This window comes from Leuresthes tenuis, unplaced genomic scaffold, assembly GCF_036924035.1.
Source record: "Leuresthes tenuis unplaced genomic scaffold, fLeuTen1.0.hap1 SCAF_9, whole genome shotgun sequence".
Taxonomy (NCBI): domain Eukaryota; kingdom Metazoa; phylum Chordata; class Actinopteri; order Atheriniformes; family Atherinopsidae; genus Leuresthes; species Leuresthes tenuis.
In genome coordinates, this window is record NW_027325363.1 from 12,038,822 (window position 1) to 12,060,353 (window position 21,532).

Here is a 21,532-nt window from a genome sequence, read left to right on the forward strand (position 1 = left end):
CTTTATGAATCCTGTGCCAGATGGTGAGGTTATGTAAATGACCTTGACAGTCTTTCGATCATAAACAACATATGTCTACATGTGTGCATGAGTTTATATGTGTCTGATCAGCACAGGAGGATGATAATATGGATGGCATTAGTACAATGCCTTCTCTGGCAGGTAGCTAAAGAAATGAAAAGATACAGGTTTGGGAATAGCATGCTGAACTACAGTATGTTTCTTTTTTTTTGGCATTGCAGGTGGATTGCATGAAGAATTAGGTGGAATTATGTGTTCAAGGATCACAAAGATTTTCTTTAAGTGTCAGAAAAATTATTCTTCCACCAATTGTTACAGTTACTAAGTCATGCAAGACCACTCTGATGAGTGGACATGCATCAACATTCATGAGGTGCTACACACTGACAATTTATGGTTGAATGTGGATATGTAGAGGGGGCTGATCCATGTGTGCATATTTGCAGGTGAACTGAGATTTCTAAAAATAAATGCTGCCATGCAGATTTTCCTAAAATAAACAGCAGATGCAAGGATCGTCCTTAATGTGAAGCTCAAAGTGAGAAATAATATGTAGTCACCAAGATAGGTTGTAAATCATAGTACCCAAAATATGAGGTCTTTTTATATGGATATTTTGCTGCTGGTAAACACATCAGTTTAACCTAAGAGATATTGACCCGTCGGTGAGTGCAGAGCTGCTGGAGTTGGGATTCAGCAACTTTAAAATCTTGTCTGAAATCCACCACACTCAGGTGGCTTGCTTTAAACTCTTAGAAGACCATTACTGATATGCAAAGATCTGTTGCCTACGTGCACATGCTATGGCAAGATTTTCAGGATAATGACAAAGCTAGAACAATTATCACAATGCACATTATGTGTAGTGTGACTCCACACAGAGAAACATATTGAGCTGGAGAGCATCATCAGTACCTCCTGCAAGTTATGTAAGTAAGTGAAAGTTACAGTGGGTCTTCATTTTCTCTAGCATATGGTCAAGACAAAGCCTTGTCCAATACAAAACTATATGGAGCGTGAAACAACACTGTTACTGAAAGGCAACAAGTATGACAGTAAGTAAACTGTTCAATCATATTAATATGCCTTAGGCGGACACATAACCCTAATTGCTCAAGCTAAAAGCCATTTAGCCAACACTGATTACCAAGTGTGATCATTTTCTGTCTGTCAGCTTGATATCTATGTCAGCATGGCTGCCTCTGACAGCCTGTCCACAGATTAATGTCATCCCATTGTTTGTACCGTAATGTAAAATGAAAACTTCTTGTTCATACCTCTCAAACAGAATGGTGAAATGCAGTGGCAACCTTGTGAGTGTAATTTGGAAACAAAGATCTTTCAATTAAATAGCAGTACACTGAACATTTTCAATAACATTGAATGTAGAAGTGAGCAATACTGACTTGACTTGACTTGACATGAAAACATATAATGACATGAGAAAGCTAAAACGCTGCATGTGGAACACAGAAGATACTGTAAGGCGTGGGAGAGGTCTTGACATCTTGAATAATATAGGGGTTTCTTTGGGGTTTTCATTTAAATACCCGAGGCTGCCTAGAGGAGAGTTAGAACAGTGAAAAACAAAACACACACACACACATATGCAGTCTGAAGCCCACAGAAGTATGCATGCATACACAGTCAACAGAGTAGGAGTGAACAAATCTCAGCAGATGCCCATGGTAACTTGCTGTTGGTAAATATTCATTAATGCAATCTCTAGACTCATTGAAACTTGCAGATTGATGTGTAAATGTGTGAGACATTTGAAGAAAGATATGTGGAGATAATGAATATTGAAGCGGGTTGAACATGAGAACAGATGCTAAAGCAGTGAAACAGAAGGGTGAATGATTATTGAGGAAAAACAAAAGCTTGTTTAGAAATACATGAGACAGAACGGAAATGCTTTGGCCTATTATAGACCCATACTTTTTTAAACTAATAGGCAGGGTCTTGCCTCTGATAAAAGTGCAACATATACAGTGCCTTAGAAATGCTTGAACAACAGTAATATGCATTTTATTCTACAGAGATTGATATTTGATGAAAGATACATAAGCAATGCTATCAGACAATTTATGCAGTGCAAATTAATTGCTGACTATGTGCACTAAAAGCAAAGAATCCAATGCCAAAATTACAATAATATTTTGAAACAGAGCTTACAGGACCATATATATATAATTTGTATTACTTCAGAAACATTAATAAGCATACCTAAAAGTTGCCTTCTTTGCAGCTTTTCAAACTAAAAACAACCTGCAGCAGCCACAGAGCAGCACTGTATAAAATATTTTAAACTGATTAGTTGATTAGACTAAAAAAAATACCTCATGAAGAAATATTGCCACTGTTGAATGAAGGTCCTCAACACATGCTGTACATATTCATAAGGCTATGTTATTCTCTAAATGAGGTGTAGGGTATTTAATGATTCAGAACATTTCTTATTACGATTTCATAATTCAAAGTCAGAATGTCTTTCCCTGAAGCACATACTCTTCACATAGATGAGGGGATGTGCTGGTGGACTGAGCGGATTACGTCTAACAGCACTGATATGCAGTTACAGTTACCTTTAGCTAAGCCTTCTGATCCTGTGAGAAAACAAAATGATGATTTATTAAAACTCCGCCCTGTTGTCAGGGTTGAATATTTCAATGCAGTGTCGACTCTGTGTGTATGCCTGCAACCCCAAACATAGATCTCCTCCTGCTCATATGATAATTTCCCAGTGGAAAGATGAACGCATGACTCGCTATATGAAAAAGCGGGGGATATTTTACAGTATGTGTCAGACAACATCAGGCTTGACCTCAGCAATGCTGTCCTCACTTTGTTAATCAGTATATAACAAAGACAGTAAAAGCTGTGTTTAATACCTATGTACTTTTAATATTCCAAAAGTATTGGGAGGTTGAGTCAGTTAAAACAAGTGGATGATGCAATGTTGAATGAATAGAGAATATCCAATGTGCTGTGACTCCTCAAAAACATTTCCCCATAAGATTGCTTCGTGTTCTATACAGAAGATAATCGTTGAACCTCCTCTTGTTCCCGTGTCACTTTTAATTATTGGCCTTTTCTGAAAAAAAAAAGAAAAAGTAATAAACACAACATATATCTTTTCTCCACCTAAAAATAAACCCAAGAGGTGCTGGCCTGCCTAAATAAACTAATTAACACAAAGCCCTGGAGAAGTGAAACCGCCAAATAGAATGAAAAAGATCAGCTCACACGACACTTTGCATAAAAGCCAGAGTTTCTTTGTATTTCTGTTGGTGTGCGATACTTTGTATGAAAATCCATTGTTCAAATACATGTACAAACCTGCAAATCTTGGTCATGCACAAATTCCCTGACGCAATGATTTTTCACTTTTCACACCCTTTTCCCCTATCCTTAGGAGACAGTAATCCCCAGCTGCAGCACTAATAGCATTAGCAGAGCATATCCAATCCCCTTACTACACCAACAGGGTGCACAGAGCTCAGACCCACCCTGAGACAGACACTCTGAGGGACTACCCTACCCATCCTGCGCATTACTTAGCCCAGCATTGATTTAAGTTAACTAAAACAAAGATTCAATTAAGAGTAGAGGAGCATGATATATCTTATCCATGCTATCACACTGGAACTGAGATGCATTTGCAGCAGTGTTGCTTTTGGTGTGGGATGGTTCGGGAGTAAAAGACAGGGAAATTCTAGATGAAACTTTATGTCTAGCCTTTGTCATTCGTCAGGAAAATTGATAGAGAACATAAGAGTGCAAGACACCGGTTAACAAAATATGGAAGCTTTAAGGCATTGGGATTTACAAACAATGTGTTCTTTTCGCCTACATGACAGACGTACAGTGGCTCCAGACATGAACTGCTTTTCACAGCTTTTTAGAAGATTCAGCCAGATAAACAACAGAAAAATATTGAAAGATTGTCATCAAAGTTGAGAGAACTCTAGAACTATTTAGTCGCATTTTGAAGATAGAGCTATTGAATGTACTTTTTTTTTTTTCATCATCATCGAGTAAAATATGAAACCGCAGGAGAGAGATTTGGTTCATGTGTGTGTGGATTTGTTTTAGTGTGTGTACTCTTTTTTTTTGCTACCCCGTAAGGGCCAACTTTGATGAAACCGGGAGTCCTTATGTGAACAAATGGCTGGTCCTGATCAGATGTCTGCTGTGAATTTAGGTTAGGCATGAACTGGTTACAGTAAATGGGCTGCATTAAAGTAGTGTTTTTCATGTCTTAACAACCACTCAAAGTGCTTTACTCCACAAACCAGATTCACTTACTGACATACACATTCATACAGCACTTTTGATTAACACATGCCAAACTTTCTCTATTGCACACACATTCACAGACATATGAATCATCACAGGCTTCAGAGTCGTTTTAAAGGACATTTTGACCTAGAAACTGGAACTGAACCATTGACTTCCATCTGCTCTACTTCCTGCTCCACCAGCAAACGTTAGAATTAAAGCTTTGGTTAGGATGTCCACCATGAATGAAAGGCAATTCAACATTCTCATCAGGACAGCTGCAACAACTTGTATGTGGGAGAGAGACAGACAGAATCGAAAGTTGAAAGCTAACATGAGAGTCTCTTCATCATGATAATGCAGGATTGACAGTTCTTCACAGACTATCACTTATGCATGTCCAAGTATTCTAACTCTCATGTGGCCCTTTTGTGTAATGAAATTAACTATCAGTTATTTTTTTCAAAAGGAACCATTTATATCCTGCTATAAAATCCTGCTATAAAATCCCTCAATTATGATGAGGACAAGTCAGAAGAGAACCGTGTGCTGAAAAAGACAAAGAATATTCTGACAGAATATGATCAATTTGTGTGGCTGAGACATTGCAAAGTACAGAATTCAATGTTTATATGTGGGATGACGCCAGGATACCTGGAGAGAACCCATGCATGCACACAGAAAGGCCCCTGCCCTGATTTAAACAAGGAACCTTCTTCTAGCTGTGAGGCAACAGTGCTAACCGTCACATCAAAGCGCAGCCCCAGGATGCTGTTTAGGGTCATGTTTAAGGGTATAAGCAAGCAATCTCTGTGACCATATCCAGTGGAGAGTTTGTTGATATGTGGGCTGCTGCTCTTGGTTTAGCCAAATATTTGCTAGAAATTTTGCTGACTCAACTGATGGACAGTATTCTGAAAGGAGCGCTCTATAAATTGGTCTGAGAAAAACAACCGAAACAAACTCAAATTCAGTGTAGCCTGTCACAGTGTGAGAGAAAATCTGTTAGGATCTCATTCGAATGAATTTAAAGTGAATCTGACGTCTGCAAGCAGAAGCATGCATGCAGTTCATTAGAAATGTTGCAGATTCACTAAATCTAAGATAATTCCTTTAGCTTTATAATCAACCAAAGCAGAAATATAAGCCAACATTTTCGGAGGGTAAAGATTAGGGGACTAATACTCATGTCAATATTAAAATTTCATAAATACTGTTTAATCAGTCTTTTAGTAGATAGGTAAGTAATATGTCACATTCTGATTAGTTTTCCTTTCAGATAAATCTGTACATTGTTATTTATGAAAACTCTATATTTCTTACCACAGCACAAGGTATATGTGTTGTGTTTAAAGTCATTCTAGGTGATGTCACTAAATTTCACGCCACCATAGCTAAAACTTCCTGTAGGGAGCACCAGTGCTACTAGTGAAACAAGTTAGTTTGAAGTTCTGAGAACATGTTAATGTGTCCTGGATCAGAAAACAATGTGAAACTATTTTAACATAACATTTCACACTGGAATTCACAACAGAATCCTGATGTGCTGAGTTTGCTGAATTATTCATTTGCACACTGAGCGTACATGCTTTGTTGTTTTCCGAGGCAAAACCGTTGTATGTACATGTGCTTGTCAGCACACAGTACAGACTTTTACTCTCCGTGTACTGTGTACAACTGCAGAAAAAAAAGACAGACAGAAAAAACATAAGGGTGCATGTGCAGGCATCTGAAAATGTTCCATTAGGCTAGAAACTCAAACAAACGCTGTCCTCAAATACAGCCTTCTAAGGCAGAGTAGCACCAACCAGCAGAGGACTTGTTTGCCTTTATCCCACCCCCTGTAAGCAAGCCTGCCAAGCAGTCTGCCTCTTGATTCCAGCTCCATCTCTCAGCCATTACCAATTGCTCACAGTGAGTCACTGACTTGAAAACAAGCCGCAGTCTGCCGTGGCATCAGCTTATAAGTAATCATCCTACTATGTAGAGTCAATATTTTTTGTGTCTGTGTGCCCGCATGCAAGGGAAAGATTGAGAAAATTAGGTATACACAGAAAGGGAAGTCAGGGAACTACAAATGAATGAAGAGAAAAGGAAGAAGAAAAAAAAACAGAGGCAGTTGTGTGTCAGGCCTAAGAATGAACTGTAACCTAATGAGTGCAGATGAAAGCTGACTGTCTGGGTTAACTCAATTCTTTGCTCTGATAGTCACAGTTCTTAGCTTAATGATGTTTGCTCCAGACTACTGATGCTCGAGCCAATGCTGGATTGTCTTTTTTTGGTCATGTGTTTTCTTGAGTGCGATGATCCCCGCTGCTGTTTGCATGTGTAGAGTGTTGAAGTTGGCTCAGACAGCACACAGGATGACATCACCCACACTGTGCAGCAGACATCCGTATAAGACATGTTTACAAAGCTTAAACCACCAGCATGCCTCTATCCCTGCTCATATAAACACAGAATGGGGCTAACCATGTGCACACTTGTATGTGCACACAGTGTTTACACAGAACAGATAAAGAAATATAACCAGAGTGAGGGGGATAAGGCTGCAATGTCTGAGGTTGTGGTTAAATACAGAGCAGAGTAGGTGAGGATGTTCAAGGGAGGTCTGTAAAGGATATCAGAGATTTTGAAGGGCAAGGTGTAGTGTGTACACAGAGGGGAGGGGGAGGCATGGTTCCTGCTCCGGAATGCTGTAAAGCTGTTTGTAGAGTCAGCAGGCCAATGAAAAGACTTAGGTGTTGGATCTCAGCCAAATAAGTGATAGCAAGAAAAATGAGAAAAGAAAAAATAGGGAATGGGAATGAAAATATGGAATTGAATCTAAAATATGTTGTCTGTGGAGGAGAGTTTCACATTATCTATGAGAATCCAGTCTTAGCTTCAATGAAATCTCTTAAGATCTCCTTAGAATTAGATCTAAATCTCAATCATGCACTATTTCGACTATTTCAATTTTTGTTACGTGTCGCCATTCAGCAGCAGAACTCTTTCAACTCATTGGGTTTACAAAGACGATTTCAGTCACCATCCTTGTGAGCAAACAGTCCATATGTTCAACTCATATAATAATCAGGAATATTAACACAGTCCTACTAATACAGTCATTTGCTGCCTTCCACACAGTCATGGGGGATATTGATCGTAGTCTCCTAAGATCTGTGTCAATGAAAGTCAATTCATAACAAATCAATAGATTTTTACCAGCTTAAGATTTGAGCTGTAGCCTCAGGCTGTTGTTTAATACCCAGGTTAATGACTGACTATGTCAGCATTCAAGAATATGTTTTGTAACAGTAGAGATAAGTACAGCAACAAGTTGGACTGACACATCGGATTCTTGGGTGAATATCACTCAGAGATTCAAAAATGTACTTGGAGTTGATTATTGTTGTTTAGTAAATACCAAGATTTACAAGGACATGCAAAAGTTTGACCCCTGGATAAAAAGCTCAGCCTCTGTGGAACATATAGTAAAAGATGATTTGACTTTCAAATTGGTAAATATTTCAAACCAGCTTGTCATTTCCAAATTGCAAAATAAAGAAAAAAGGAAAAGAAGAGACAGCAGATCCTTTTTTGCAATAAGTGATGAAGCCCAGACATGTCCCACACACAGCAAATAAGAAGAAACAGGGAAAATTCCAGAAGAGGGTTGTGTCTATTGGGGAAACAGATTTACATTGACTTCTATGGGGCCTAAGACGCAACTGAGAGGGATTACATTGGTGTAAATTCAGATCATATTTTCTTTTTTTAAGTATGCCTTGCAGCAGAGCTAATGTTTGCCAGAAAAATGAGGCTGGTGATACTATCATCATTTTTGCAGGTATTTCATCACAATTTGTGTTGGGAAAATTCATGTTTTTACATCACTACTTTATTATTGCAATTCAGCCTTGATTGTGTCTGCAAAAATTTAATCCCTGTCCACCGAGATGTTACGCAGGTATTACACTCGACTTTGTGCCTCAAACTTATGGTGACTAATAGATCACCATAGTTATTAGAATTAATGCCCTGAGGATTTTTTTTTCTTATTTGTGGCATTCCATTCGCAATCCATTTTTGAACTAGTCATTAACAGATTTGATGCATTAACTGCTGACAGACATACTGTCAGAGTAAAATTGACATTCACATTGTAACACTGAACCAAACGTGGGTAATTTAAAGCAAGAGTAGACTTGGTTGGATAGTTTTAAAAAGACAAAGGTTGTGCTATGAATTACAAGGCAAATGAGGAGCTGTGGCACAGATAGAATAGAATCTTTTGCAGTTTCTTTTTTGATTTATCTCTGTGTAAGTAAAAATCCAATTTAGATACATCCCTCCTTGACCACATATCCATGCGGACTCCCACTCACCATGAAATATAACTCAAGGACAGTGAGTCAGCCCAGCAATATGAGCCTAATCTAATCTGTGGTACAGAAATTGGAGCCACCATGAGACAAGCAGAGAGTTGTAATGTCACCGGGTGAGACCTTCGCCCTGTTTACCTGCTGTGATAGCTGATGAGAAAGGGAACAGAAGTGGAGATGGGAGACTGCTTCTCCTCTCTGAACATTTACCTATTGTTTCCTTGTCTGTGTGGAGCAGAGCACAAAGTGAAGACATCATAATCACGTTATACATAATTGCCCCAAAGGGAGTGAAAGGAGAAGAGGGCATTGAGACAGACCTAAAAAAAAAACTAAAAAAAAGAAACAGGAAAAGAAAAAGGAGATGAATTTTCAGGAGAGGGTAGAACTTCTGGATTTAGATTTTGGGTAAAGCTGGAGACCAAGTGCACAAATACAATTATATATGAACATGCACATTTTAGAGACTTCTCATTCTCATTGCAGAACTCAATCAAAACAAACAGAATAACTCTTCTTCTCCACAGCACAAACATCCAACATTTTAGAGATTCTGTTTATGTTATATATTTCCTCTGTTCATTTTCTAAAAATCACATAGGGCCAGACAAATTCCTGTGGGTGCGCTATTTTGGAAAACTGTTGACCACTTTAACAATGACTGGCAAAGTGAGTGCTGCCATTTGGTGCCAACACATATAAAACCAGGAAGTCAGACCTCACAGAGATAAAGCATTATTCTCCATCTCTAACATGACGATCTGTTAGACAGAGATTCAGTCTTTAACATCTCAGGGTTATTTTTCTCAACTCAGTTTACTCTACCACTGGGTCAAACTCTTAGTTTATCATGTTACTTCTTATTTTTCAAGTTTACAGAGAAATAGCCTACACCAAAATTGCATCATCGATCGCTCAATGCACTACTTTCTCTCATTGTGCTCACTGAAAACTCTTTTTGCGATGTAGAGACAGATTTCATAGACTCCCCACTCCCTTGATGCTGCTTGACACCAATTAGGACGCTTCTGATATGACAGCCCAATGGTCCAAACAGTGTAACTGACAACAACAAAGCTGTGTTTCTCTGAGACTATTACAGTCAGGGGAGAGGGGGCAAAAGGGGACTCAGTTAAGAGAATTACAATTGTAAGTAGGGAGGAGGGAGAAAAGCCCTGACAGAAAGAGGAAGTGGAGAAAAAAAAGAAGAGTAAGAAGAAACTGAGCAGAATCTGAGCAGCTGATGTCAGTGCTGCAGAGTGAATTTTCCTGTCGTCAGCCCACACTTGACTGTAAGGTGACAGAGCTGCTGATCAGACCTACAGCAAAGAGTGACAGGAGAGCTGATATGCAGTTACAGTACTTCGGAGATATGATGGGTCCTTTGCTTCTTGCTGTTCAGAATGATGTTTTACAGTCACCGCAGAGGTTTACGAGACACCAAACCGTCTTCACAAACTCTGCAAAACTATTACAATGTGCTTTGCATAATGTAACCTGTTTCACAGCTCCCAGGTTTCCCATCAACAGCAGTATGATGTCATCGAGTCAAGACACAGAACAGGAGGGCTATTATTTTCTGTGTGGAGCGGTAATGTTCTCATTCGTAAAACCTGGTGATGCCAGTAATGAAGCAACAGAAGACTTTGCAAAGGCCCTGAGGAGTGTAGTGTGTAAGTGTGAGAGTATGTGTGAATGTATTTGGAAATCAACTCCTGCTCAGAAAACATACAACTGCCACCTGCCAAGTGACTGATGACGGTTCACTTGAACTCGGAACATGAGCGAGCAAATCATATCCAGATGTTGCTGGTTGAAGAGCACCCCTGTGTCACTCAACTGCCAGTTTAATCAAGGAAACTAGTTATGTAGCCTGTGGAAAATCCTGTAACGGTTCACTCAGGCCAATGTTTAGGAAGCATAAAAGCAGGTAGCTACTTACTGCATCGCCGACAGTTCACTGTATGAGAAAGAATGCAAAGTCTTATCAGAGAGCATTGTCTGAAAATCTACTTTTGGCCACAAACACAGCAGGGTGGCATTAAAATTTGTATGAGCTTAACACACAGCATCTGGATTTGGCCACAGCAAAACATTATCTGTGCTTGACTGACCCTGAGAGCTGGCTGAAATGAAAACATGGCAGGTTTAGATATTAGCCCCCACTGAGGCTTGGAAGTCTTAGCTCTGATATGTGGATATGTGTCCAGTGACTAAATGACGTTTAGTTGACCTGACGGTGGTTTTGGATTTGTATGTCAGACAGCAGAGGCAATCATATCAGTAACGCAGAGAAAGCCTGACACAGCATACACCACCAGCGTGTGTAAAACAAGCCTCTGGCACAGCCGTGACTAAAAATGAAATAGATTCACAGCAAAGCAAAGAATACAAAAAAAAAATATTCAGGATATTCCCACTGTGGGGAGCTGTAGACCCCAGACCCCCCATGAGGCTTAACACAGAGCAGCAAGGTGGTCATGGGACTTTAGTTACGTTTGCATCAGAACAACCCAACATTACTCCCAACCCAAAGGGTTGCAGGTCAGAATTCCTTGGCATCACATTTCAACTCACAAGGTACCTTGTTAATGTTAATTTTTCAAAGTGCAAGGTCATCCAATAGACTTAAATAGAAGTTCCCTCAATGTCTGTAACAGAAGCCACCTTCTGTGCACTAACCAGAATTCCAGAGTTGACTACTAGCTGGAAACTGATATGAGCTTGTCACCCTCCTTGCAAACAGTTTAAAGGTGTTACGACATTAACTAAAGTTAACTAAAATTAACTAAAAATTGGAGTCAGGAACATCAGAAAAACCATTCAAACAAAAGGTTTTTATACTATGCTCATTGGAAGATGAAATTACAATTTTTTAAGCATTTGCCCATAAACTCATATTACACTGACAAGCAAAATGTCTAAATGTGGACAAAATTTCAACGGAATTAAAGGCCTTATATGTGTATGATAAGTATGTAGAAATATTTAAGCTGTTGAATAAATATGAAGAATAAAAAAGCTACTTCAGTAGCTCACTTGCACAGAGATCTACATTTAGAGGAGGTTTAGTCTTAACCTCACAGGTAGAACATCCTCTTTACTTTGCCAATATTGACAACATAATATTGTTCTGTTCCTTAATAAGGCCAGTTGTTTGTTATCTGAAAAGGGTTGAGGAGAGCATATCTCTATATAAAATAATCTTTTTTAAACTTAAAGTATTAAAGTATTTTTCTAGTGGGCACGGTTGTTTTGAAATGTCTCTTAGACTGTGAAAAAGCTCATTGGGTTGACAAATGTTGTCAGCTGGCGTTGGACTCAACATCCTATCAACCAACAGATGTTGGAGGAGCTTGTTGCTGGGGGAAGAAGTGTGTCATTTGACATGAGGTTGACATTATCAAAGAGTGTGTTTTGAGGCCAAACAATGTTTTCCTAAACCTCACCGAGCAGCTGTGGTGTAAAAGAACAAATGATTACAACAAATAGAAAATGAAAGCCTGTAAAGATCACACATGAGAGAGAACCTCCAGCAGAGGATGGAAGGGGTCTTTGTCAGGTTTTAATGTGCACATCCATCAGAATGCAAATTTTGTTCTTTAAACTATATGTTGAAATATGATACAATAGGGGGAATTACAGTAAAAGGGTTACTAAAAGAGGTTAGTATGATTGTTTGGGAGAGAGGAGTAAGCAAGCCCAGAAGGCATTATATACAGCAATAATCTATTTAAGGGAAACATTGTGTAATAATGTGTCACAGTTGGGACTCATACAAGATTAAACACATTAGGAACATTTGTTGTGCTAAGGCTTGAAAAGTCTTTTCCTTCTGTAGCAGTGAAGAGTATGATGAAGGGGAATCTGATCTGACCCCGTCTCTGACACAGATAAACCAGCAAACACCCAGCTGCTCTTCTCACTGAAGTGAAACTGGAACTTAGCCAACAAAACTTGTATATTTCCACAGCTAAAGATAGAGTTTCACTGGGACAGAATGATCACACATATGCGAAGCATGAAAACCAGGACAGTTTGAGTGCTGAAGAGAAGATCTGAAAACCAATTTGCTAAACCGGTTCTGGCTGTGACCTCAGCAAGGGGACTGGAGCAGGTGAAGCCCTCTATTTCACCTTTGTCTGAGAGTGTCGGTTTAACTGTTGCTCAGACAAACACTACATGAATGACTGAATTGCAACTTGACTTAAGCCTTTAAGAACAGTTTGTTCTGTTGAGGTTTAAAAGAGGATAAAACAGATAAGGTTGAAAAATTGAAAAAAATAAGAAGGTGAGAAAGGTTGAAATGATGATATAGGATGATAGGAAACTTGGGATAAGAACGATTTTAAATTAAATTGAACTGTCCATAGAAGCAGAGGAGATAGATCACACACAGAGCACAGAAAATTAGAAGTCTTTATGCTGCATTTACAGCTCAGTGACATCCTTGGTATTCTACAGTTCTGACTTTCTAAGCATTGTGTGTCACTTGATAGACATTAAAACACCCATAAAGCCATGCACTACCTCAGACTGTGATCCATTTAACTCACTGTCAAATGTGAACCATGTTGATAATTAGTGCAGCGTTGTAGTGATAAAGCTCTAAGTGTGTCACCTTCCAGAAGTAGGACATCAGTGTAAGCTGCAGGGACTAATGGGAACACTCACTCACAACTGGCCAGGGTATGAGGCACACAATCCCACACAATCACTTCATCAGCTTGTCAAATGTGACAATCTGCTCAAAATATTACCAACACCTTAATTTCATTTCATCAGGCTAAATGATTTTTGGTTTCCTTTAGGTGACTTTCATTCTCTCTCTCTCTCACTGCGTGTGTGTGTGTGTGTGTGTATAAGTTGCACAACAGTCATTGCTCATCTCAGCGACAGCAGGAAGAATAAGTGCAAGTAAAGCAGGCAGATTGTGTCACCATTCCAGTCAGTCATTTCAAAAAGAGATCTACTAACACATTCACACACACACGCACACCATAAGTTATGAGGGCACAGTGACATGATTGGCACAGATCTCCTGACTAGAGATCTCCTGACATCACAAGCCGTATTAGATATTTATACTCTCTCACAGCTCCTCATTCTCTTTGCCTCTAGGCAACATTGTTACCATTACATACATAGATACAAAAATATATATGTATACATATATGTATATACACATACATATGTCTATGTATATCGACACAGGACAAATATGGCACTTTGGTCTAGTATTTGAGTTCTGAGTTTTGGCTGCCCTCTGCTGGAGGAAAACTTTAATGAAAGGTATTCCTGATCAGTATTTCCTCTTCAGAATTTTCTGGGCCATAAACTGTCCTTCTTGTGATCGATCTAATTTATAATCACACCGTGAGCTGCATGGTTCACCTTCCAGTTTCTTGTTGTAAAACCACGAATTATTAACCACAGTGACCTACTGTACACTCTGTACATACAAAGGTTTTATGGTTACTTCATTGAACATCAAGGAGCATATTTTCAATAGAGCAGCTGAAGCAAAAGTTGCCAAGTTAATACAGTATAAAATGTTGAGATTAATTCAGAAAAAAACTGCTAAAAAGAAGAAGAAAAAAATGGTTTTCAATGTGATTATGATTATTATGATCATGATGTTGATTGTTATCATTATTTTTGTTATAATCATCCTCATTATTGCTTCAAATATCTCACTGCTTAAAAATATAAAATTGCCCGACAAGCTACAAGAAAACTGATGCATTGTAATTGTGTATTACTTAAGTCTACCTCAAGAGAGCAGTCTTGTTCTATGTGAAATGGTCAAAATATTGACTAATGTATACACCATTGGAGTAAACTAAAGGATACTATTACATAAACAACCCAAAGTCAGTATTAAGATAAACTTGCCCCACCATTGACCTTCACAAGCAGAAATCTGAAAATTGTTGAAGCGCAAGAATGCTGCAAGATTACTTTTGATCCCTTAGTAACAAAACCAAACAAACCACGGCCTGACCCGGGCTGAGTTTCTTCAGAGCATGCCATTATACCTTGCACACTTTTTCTCCAGAGCAAGTTAAGCAAAAAAAAAATCTACCCTGACTTTGTCTCCTGTGTCTCTCAGCAGTAGACTGTGTGCTTTCTAAAGGCCTACAAACATTCTAAGCGTTGTTGCCAAAATATACTCTTATCAGAATCAACATCATTAACATAACAGTGTGTTGTATAACCATGGAAAAGGTGGTAGACAGCATAGATTTAAATGTATCATCGTGTTATTGGAGTGAATTACAGTCACAGCCCACATTATTAAAACTCAGTGAACAACAGAGAGGAATATTTTAACATATTTTGAGTAAATATTGCCTTTCAAGCAATCATGCTCTTGTCATTTGAATATTCCACAGATGCTTTCGATAATTATGTTGAAATATTGTGTTCAATTTGAAATCTACTGAAAAAACACTCCTCTTATTTCACAATCACAAAAGAACACCAGGTTTACTTCCGCACAACAACATGCATAAAATTAGTCATGAATGATGCATCATTAATCACCATTATATTACATTGACTGATTCCTCTAATTAGTTAGAAAAGGCCTTCATAGCTAAAAAGTTAAAGTTAGCTTGACTTCAACCCTTCATGAAAATGGTACTAACCAGCACACTTTCACACCAGAATGTGAAATAGCAACAGTATGTTGGTTCAGAGCATCTAATATTGTAGTTTCACAATAAGAGTTACAAGATTACTGCATTTAACAGTTGGCATTAGGCTTGCATAAGGTTTGCATTTTGTGAACGTGTCATGCATACTCAAGAATTGGAAACGTATCACATTTTCAAGGCACGTCTACGTTTTACATAAAACAAAAGTGTGATATTGTTGAACTATTGTATTTTCAGAATATGGGTAGGAGGGGTCGGATGGTGAAATTAGAGAGTTATGCAATAGATCCATGCTTGAATGCCATCCAAGCCAATATTTTCCAACAACTTTTCACTTTTTGACTCCGCTGTCAGTCGTGGTTGGTTATGCATGACTAAACTTAGATATTAATAAAAAATATGGCTTCAGACTTGCATTCCGTTGCCTGAACTCAAAAAAAAAAATCTCACAAAAAAAACCTCATAATTAATGCGACTTTATTGTGGGAACTCATGAACAAACATATCTTTAACATGTTTTTTGTGAGACTGTGCTATCTAATCACTAATAAATCAAAAGTTATTCCAAAAATCATTCATATTTTGAACACATAAAAAAACAACAACAAAATATTTCAAATACATGCTCGACATGTAGGTTGGAGTAGGGCTGTATTAGTTTTATCAGGTTTTTAACCTTGTGAACATGCCCCATAAAAATGATTTTTTTCTTATGTTACAAAACATTTTGAGAAAAATCAGCAATCAATGCTATAGCTGGTGTTTTCTGCTTTGAGTCCACAGAGCACCACTTGTATTTGTTATGTTGTATATTGAAAGAACCAATCCAGACCACGTCACAGCTAAGCTATGTGGAAAAGTGAACACAAGCAAGATGGTGAATGCACAGGAAGCAAGATGAGGAAGCTACTTTGTGTTTTATGCTCTTGTGATATTGACAGACCTGACGTTTTCTGTTTATGGCTGTGATAGCATGAAATCAAACAATGCAGGCTCCCATGTCTTATTCATAGATGCTAAACTATGACTAAGAAATTGATTCAGTTTGTTTGAAGACATTTCAGTGTCTCACCAAAACTATCAGAGAACATCCAGGTCTTCAGTCATCAGGCAATGGCTTTGCAAATTTGACCCCAAAACAGCTGGGTTTTGCCATTAAAATGATTGTAAAATCTGACGCTGTTCCAAAAATTTGTCCAGTTGACCTAATGACTGTGAGTAGGCATGTCCATCTGTTGTTGTCTCATTTTGATGTCCTTTTTCTCTGCCATGGTCTCAAGTCTCTCTTCAGTATAAATCTGCTAAATATATCAGAGGTGAGAATAAGCTCGAGCTCATCATTTATTTTAGGAGTAAAAAAAAAGTCCCTCTTGTTGTTGCATATTTGGGTGATGGTGATGGTTCTCTTTTTTTTTCTTTCATGCTCTAGCTGGAGCAAAAGAGGACTATGTATGTTTGATTGTCACTTTGCATGGCAAGTTTGCCATCACTTGAGTGTTGGTTGTACATGAGTTTGAAATTCTAAATGACAAATGTTAGAAGTCTTTTGAGGCAGTGACGTTCAAGGGTGCCATATGACTACAGACTCATTAACCACAGATATGAAAGAGCAGCAAGCGTGTTGATTTGAAACTTGTCAAATACCTAATTCTAATACTTAAGTAGACTGAAAATAAAACTTTGAGGTGCTACTGGAAAGTCCAAAGAGCTACGTAGAAAACCGCAGCCAATGAAAAAGGGAAACAGTTCACTGAGTATTTCTAAATATGGACCAAAAAAATGAATATATAACCTTTTGAATTCAAAGAGGTAGTTAGACAGCAAATCATTTGCGAGGGGACACTGCATCCCTTCAGCAAGGAATTTTCGACACTGTTTTAAGCTGGAAAGGGTTTTCCATTAAACATAAATTCTGGATAAAAGTCTGCAGCTTGTTGGACATTGTGAGTATTTTTTTGTTGTTGTTCATACAAATTAAGACCATATATTTAATGTTACTTGGTAAACAAAAACTGTGGTAAATGTTTTCAAGCCATGTGTACTTATTAAAAGATACTAATATCTGTGAGAGTAGAAAGTGTAGATTTTATGAAGAAAACAGCTGAGCAGAGTTGGACAACTGCATTAGCACATATAAACCGAGTTTAAATGACAGATGACAGAGTTTGAATCAGCATGGTAATTCTGCAAATTTAAGTGTAATCACATGAAATACACATTTAGGGTCATAATCGGTTATAATCTTTATATCCTGTAAATGCAAATTGACACAGTGCTTCTGTGTGTTGAAACCATAAAATCCATCTGTTATATCTAGGCACCATTACCCTCAGTACTCTTGTTTACAGTTTCCAGTGCACAAATAGTGGCAGCACCGGCTCATGGTCATGCTCTCTGTTCTCACCACCAGAAACAGCTTGAATAACACAATGGTAAGTCTTATCTTCACATAGAATAATCTTTATTGTGCTTAAACTGGTAATCTGTGACCTTAAAATGAATTCTGAATTTGTTATCTGTTTAGCTTTCCATTCAAGGTTGTAACCCTTTGTTTTAGTCATTACTCACCTGTTTGTTTCTTCTGCCCCTACACTTTTCTCCCATTCCTTCCTTCCCTACTTTTCTATTTTCTCTCGTGTCATATCCATTGTTCTTCATGGTAGGTGAGCAACTGCATGGAGATAGACAAAGTGCTGAAGAGGTACTACCTGTCACCCTGTTACGGAATCGAGTTCTGTATTGGTTTCCCTGGCAACCTTGTGGTTGTACTGGGTTACATTTTTTGTTTGCAGGAGTGGCAGAGCTGCAATATCTACCTTTTCAACCTGGCAGTCTCTGACCTTATTTTTCTCTGCACCCTGCCACGCCTCTCTTACCTCTATGCAAATGACCTCAAAGAAACTCTGCCTTATGCCTGCATTGTCAACCGCTATGTTCTGCATGTCAATCTTTACTCTTCCATCCTCTTTATGGTTTGGCTCAGTATGGACCGCTTCCTGCTCATAAAACATCCTACAAGGAGTAACTACCTGCTAAGGCCACGAACAGCTCTGATCGTGTCGGGATTGAGCTGGCTGGCTGTTAATGTGGAAGTTGTCCCAATGATAGCACTTATGATCCAGGACTTACAGAATAATAACTGGAGCCGTTGTGAGGATTTTGCAAGCCTAAAAGGGGATGTGAATCCCTTAGGGTACAGCTTAGGGTTAACCATGACTGGTTATATTGTCCCTCTGCTTGGACTTTGTGTTTTTTCCTACCAAATTGCGCATCTGCTCCAAATACAGGAGAGAGCTCTACAGCACAGGACCTCATATAAGCGGCCTCTTAGGGTTGTTACATCTGCTGCTGTCATGTTTCTGGTTCTCTATACTCCCTATCATGTGCTGAGAAATGTCAGAGTAGCATCTCTGATGTCCTGGACAAAATTGCCAGAATGTACAAAGATGTACATAGAAGCGGTTTACATCTTGACCCGACCACTGGCATTCTTGCACAGTGTCATCAACCCCATTTTCTACTTCCTCATGGGTGACAAGTTCAGACTGCTCCTGATTTCAAAACTCCGAAATATCACAAGAAAGACAGAGCTGAGAACAGAACGAGTCTGATTAAATTCAGCACAGGATGCGTGAAAAAGCCACACAGAAATAGGACACATCCACGCATGTAAAAACAATTTCATCTTTACATAAGCAGCCCTTTACTCTCTCTTCTTTTTATATTCACAAAAAGGTAAAATGTATTTCACTGTTAATTACTTTATGCATTGTATAATATCATGGTTTTTGGGGAATATATATATATAAATATGTAAAGTTTCATTTTATTTTAAGTATTCCATTACACTGAATGTGCACTTCATTGTCATTTGTATGTGTAAATATATGAAGCATGTTTTATCTATGTAATTATTAGGTATCATTTTCCAGGTAATGAAAAAGACTTATATGGATGACAATTTAGCATTCCTATAATACTTTTGAAGGTAATAAATGTTTTTGATCAATTTGTTTTTATCTGACTTTGTTTCGACATCATTAGCTGGTGTTTTTGTAGTCAGTGTGATCTGTCAGAGGTATACTTCTCTGTTATGAAGCGAGGATTTTGATTTCATGTCTGAACAATAGGGACATCACCATAACCATGATTAAGGTAGTCACAACGATGAAATTTCAGCTGACGATTAATTGTCAAACAAACAGCTGTGTTTTGATTAAAATATTTTCAAACTATCATATTGTCTATTTATTATACATATTGAAAAAATCTTACAGTCTTACATAAATATTTCATCACTAATGCTTTCGTTTTATTTTCTTGAGTGTGTTTCTTTTGACCATAGATTGACACTTTTGAACAGTTGTGGTTCAAAAGTGTCTTCATAGACAATTGTATGTAATTAATTTGCTAAAAATAGTCAAAACATACAATAAATGGAGATACATTTCTTTAAGTGCAGCAGCAGAACCACATTCTAGGCGTGGTTATAAGGCTCTCTCAGTTCCTCTTCTGCTCCACTGCTGCTCTCTTCTTTGCAAGTTATGGTGCTACCGAATGAAATCTTTCCCACAACATTTTTACCTTCTCATCAGCATCATGATTATAATGCATCTATTTACAATCATATGCACATGAGTGATGCTGTGGTTTGTTCTTGAAAAAATATAGAAAATATTGTGAAAAAATATGAATATACCTAATAGCATTTTTTTTTTTATTTTCTGTAGACACTGTTATATCTTCTGGCCCTGATAACTATGTAGTTAAAATGTGATGTTGTGCCAGACTGCAGCACAAACAATCATAAAAGAAAACACAAAGAAAAAAAGTCCCCTGAAGGTTGCTACAACTTTCCTACATTTGCTTCATCATCTCATTACTGTCACTTCTTAATCTCTGAGCTGATCATTGCTGTAGGAAGTGACAACATGACAAATACCAGACAGCAGACAATAGAGACAATCTTCTCTATTCATATAATGATACATTGTATGAAGCTGACTTTAACTCTTTCAATCAGTGTCAGTGGAAATGATTCAAATCCTTCTGATGAATAGTTTTTCATCATCCGTTGTTTGTACTGTGAAATATTAAAACCCTGGATATTGTTAAGTGCATACTGGAATAGAAGATTGTAAATGAATTAGCTATCTTTCACACTTCACTCAGTATGAGGGGATTGTGTGACTTCCCTAAAAATCCTCAGTTATCTTTGTTTATCTGGGATTTAGGTTATCCTAGCTTGCAAGTTGAGCACTGTAGTGGCATTCAGTTTGACCTTTACTGGTGAGTCATCAGCAGACTTCTTTGGTTCAACTTGAGAAGCGCCACAATGTTTTAATAAAAGATGTGCAGTTTCCCAGGTACTGTCAGGACTTCGGCTAAAACATGTGTACTGTAGCTATATATGGGTGAATAATTTAGAACAGAGAATTAAAGTTTTGATTTGGCTGATTTATAAGCAAAAAAACTTTTTCTATTGTAAAATACACATTTCTTTACAGAGTCAATGTCAAAGAACTTTAAGGTCACAATAGTATAGTACTTCCCACTTTTCCCTCCTCTTTCAGCTTTCATATGTGAAACATGAACATTAAATTTGAACCACCCCATTATTTTTCTCTCGTTCTTGCTAAACCAGTTTTTTGTTGCAGCATTGAGAATATTCATATTCCTATCTCCTAAAACCGGCTAATATAAAGTAATATGGTACTTTTTAGAGTCGTCTACCAAAGAGGCTTACTGGCCTCCTACTGACCTATGGTGATTACTAAAGCTCTGAACTCTCATTAAACACATTACATGGCTTTAATAAAAACAAATAGGATTTCGGGTTTTTTTTTTCAGTCATGCCAAGTCACACCATGGTTGGTCCATCTTTTCATTTAGATAAGAATCTCCCGTGGAATGAGCAAAGAAAAGAAGCAAAGATTAGATACCGGGCCCTGCTCCATGTGTGCACTTGAAGTTTCATCATAAAAAGCACAAGAATTGTGTTGAGAGAGAGCAACAAAGAAAAAGCTGTCAGAAAGTATATGAGGATAAATGAAAAAAATCCACAGCTTTATATTACATTTAATTTGATGATCGAGTATAATAATACTTTGGGAATATTAAAGTTCAGAAATCCAAGGCTACAGAGGCTGTAAGGGTCTTGAAGATCACATGCTCATTACACAGCTTTTGACTATTAATCTTTCA

General features: G+C 37.9%; 1 protein-coding gene across 1 annotated transcript; it reads left to right on the forward strand.

The window, feature by feature from the left end:
• The first annotated feature begins 17,157 nt into the window (after positions 1-17,157).
• On the forward strand, positions 17,158-19,019 carry LOC140313727 (succinate receptor 1-like). Its single transcript, XM_072391717.1, has 3 exons — positions 17,158-17,271; positions 17,677-17,760; positions 17,992-19,019. The coding sequence occupies exons 2-3, from the start codon at positions 17,710-17,712 to the stop codon at positions 18,937-18,939; spliced, it is 999 nt and encodes a 332-aa protein (XP_072247818.1). The 5' UTR covers positions 17,158-17,271; positions 17,677-17,709; the 3' UTR covers positions 18,940-19,019.
• Positions 19,020-21,532: the final 2,513 nt, after the last annotated feature.